This window comes from Vigna unguiculata, chromosome 11 (assembly GCF_037176805.1).
Source record: "Vigna unguiculata cultivar grain cowpea cultivar isolate G323 ecotype 2 chromosome 11, ASM3717680v1, whole genome shotgun sequence".
In the NCBI taxonomy this organism is placed as follows: domain Eukaryota; kingdom Viridiplantae; phylum Streptophyta; class Magnoliopsida; order Fabales; family Fabaceae; genus Vigna; species Vigna unguiculata.
Genome location: NC_140802.1, coordinates 18,364,107 through 18,364,916, shown reverse-complemented (window position 1 = coordinate 18,364,916; position 810 = coordinate 18,364,107). Strand labels below are relative to the sequence as shown.

General features: G+C 42.8%; 1 protein-coding gene across 1 annotated transcript; it reads left to right on the top strand.

The window, feature by feature from the left end:
* Nucleotides 1–810, top strand: LOC146881599 (uncharacterized). Its single transcript, XM_085669254.1, has 2 exons — nucleotides 1–67; nucleotides 167–810. The coding sequence occupies exons 1-2, from the start codon at nucleotides 1–3 to the stop codon at nucleotides 808–810; spliced, it is 711 nt and encodes a 236-aa protein (XP_085525380.1).

Below are 810 nucleotides of genomic sequence, written 5' to 3'. Positions count from 1 at the left end.
ATGGAAGATTGGGAAACAGCACAAGAGGCAGTGAAAGCAAATATCAGTCAACTAAAGGACCAAGTAGGTCAAATACTAGAGGCCTTGAAGTCCCTAAAGGCATAAGGAGAAGCTTCATCGGCGAAGGGTGAGGAAAGCACTCACGGTGGTTATGTTACTTTCCCAGCATACGGATTGCCATCTGGTTACACCCCACCTGTTGGAGGATATTCAGAGATTGAGCATGCTTCCTTCTCATTCCCAATCAATACTCAAGAGAATGAAGTGGCTACCTTCGCGGGACCCCGAGAGACTGTAATGTCTAAGCCTTTAAACACCACTATTGGTGTTAACTCTTTGGACAAGATTACATCACGCCCTACTATGCAGGCCGTATCCGCTGAGGTTGAGGGAACTAAAACTAAATTTGAAATTTTAGAAGAACGACTACGAGCTATTGAGGGAGGTGGAAACTATGGGTTTACCGATGTTGCAAGTTTAAGCTTAGTTCGTGATGTAACAATACCTCACAAGTTTAAGGTTTCGAAGTTTGAAAAGTATAAGGGTAACACATGTCCTAGAATCCATCTAACCATGTATTGTCGAAAGATGGCTGCCTATGCTTACGATGACAAATTGTTGATCCATTTCTTCCAAGACAGTTTGGTTAGGGTAGCATTGAGTTGGTACACCCACTTGGAGGCGTCTCGCATTCGCTCTTGGATGGATTTGGTAGATGGTTTTTTGAAACAGTACAAGTATAACATGGATATTGCGCCAGATCGTTTGCAATTGCAGAACATGGCCAAAAGGGATGCAAAATCATTTTAA

Bases quoted from the DNA above. Each gene is read 5' to 3' on its own strand.
- LOC146881599 (XM_085669254.1), top strand. From the start codon at position 1: ATGGAAGATTGGGAAACAGCACAAGAGGCAGTGAAAGCAAATATCAGT. The intron at 68-166 runs GTCAAATACTAG...TTACTTTCCCAG, and splicing joins TCAACTAAAGGACCAAGTAG to CATACGGATTGCCATCTGGT.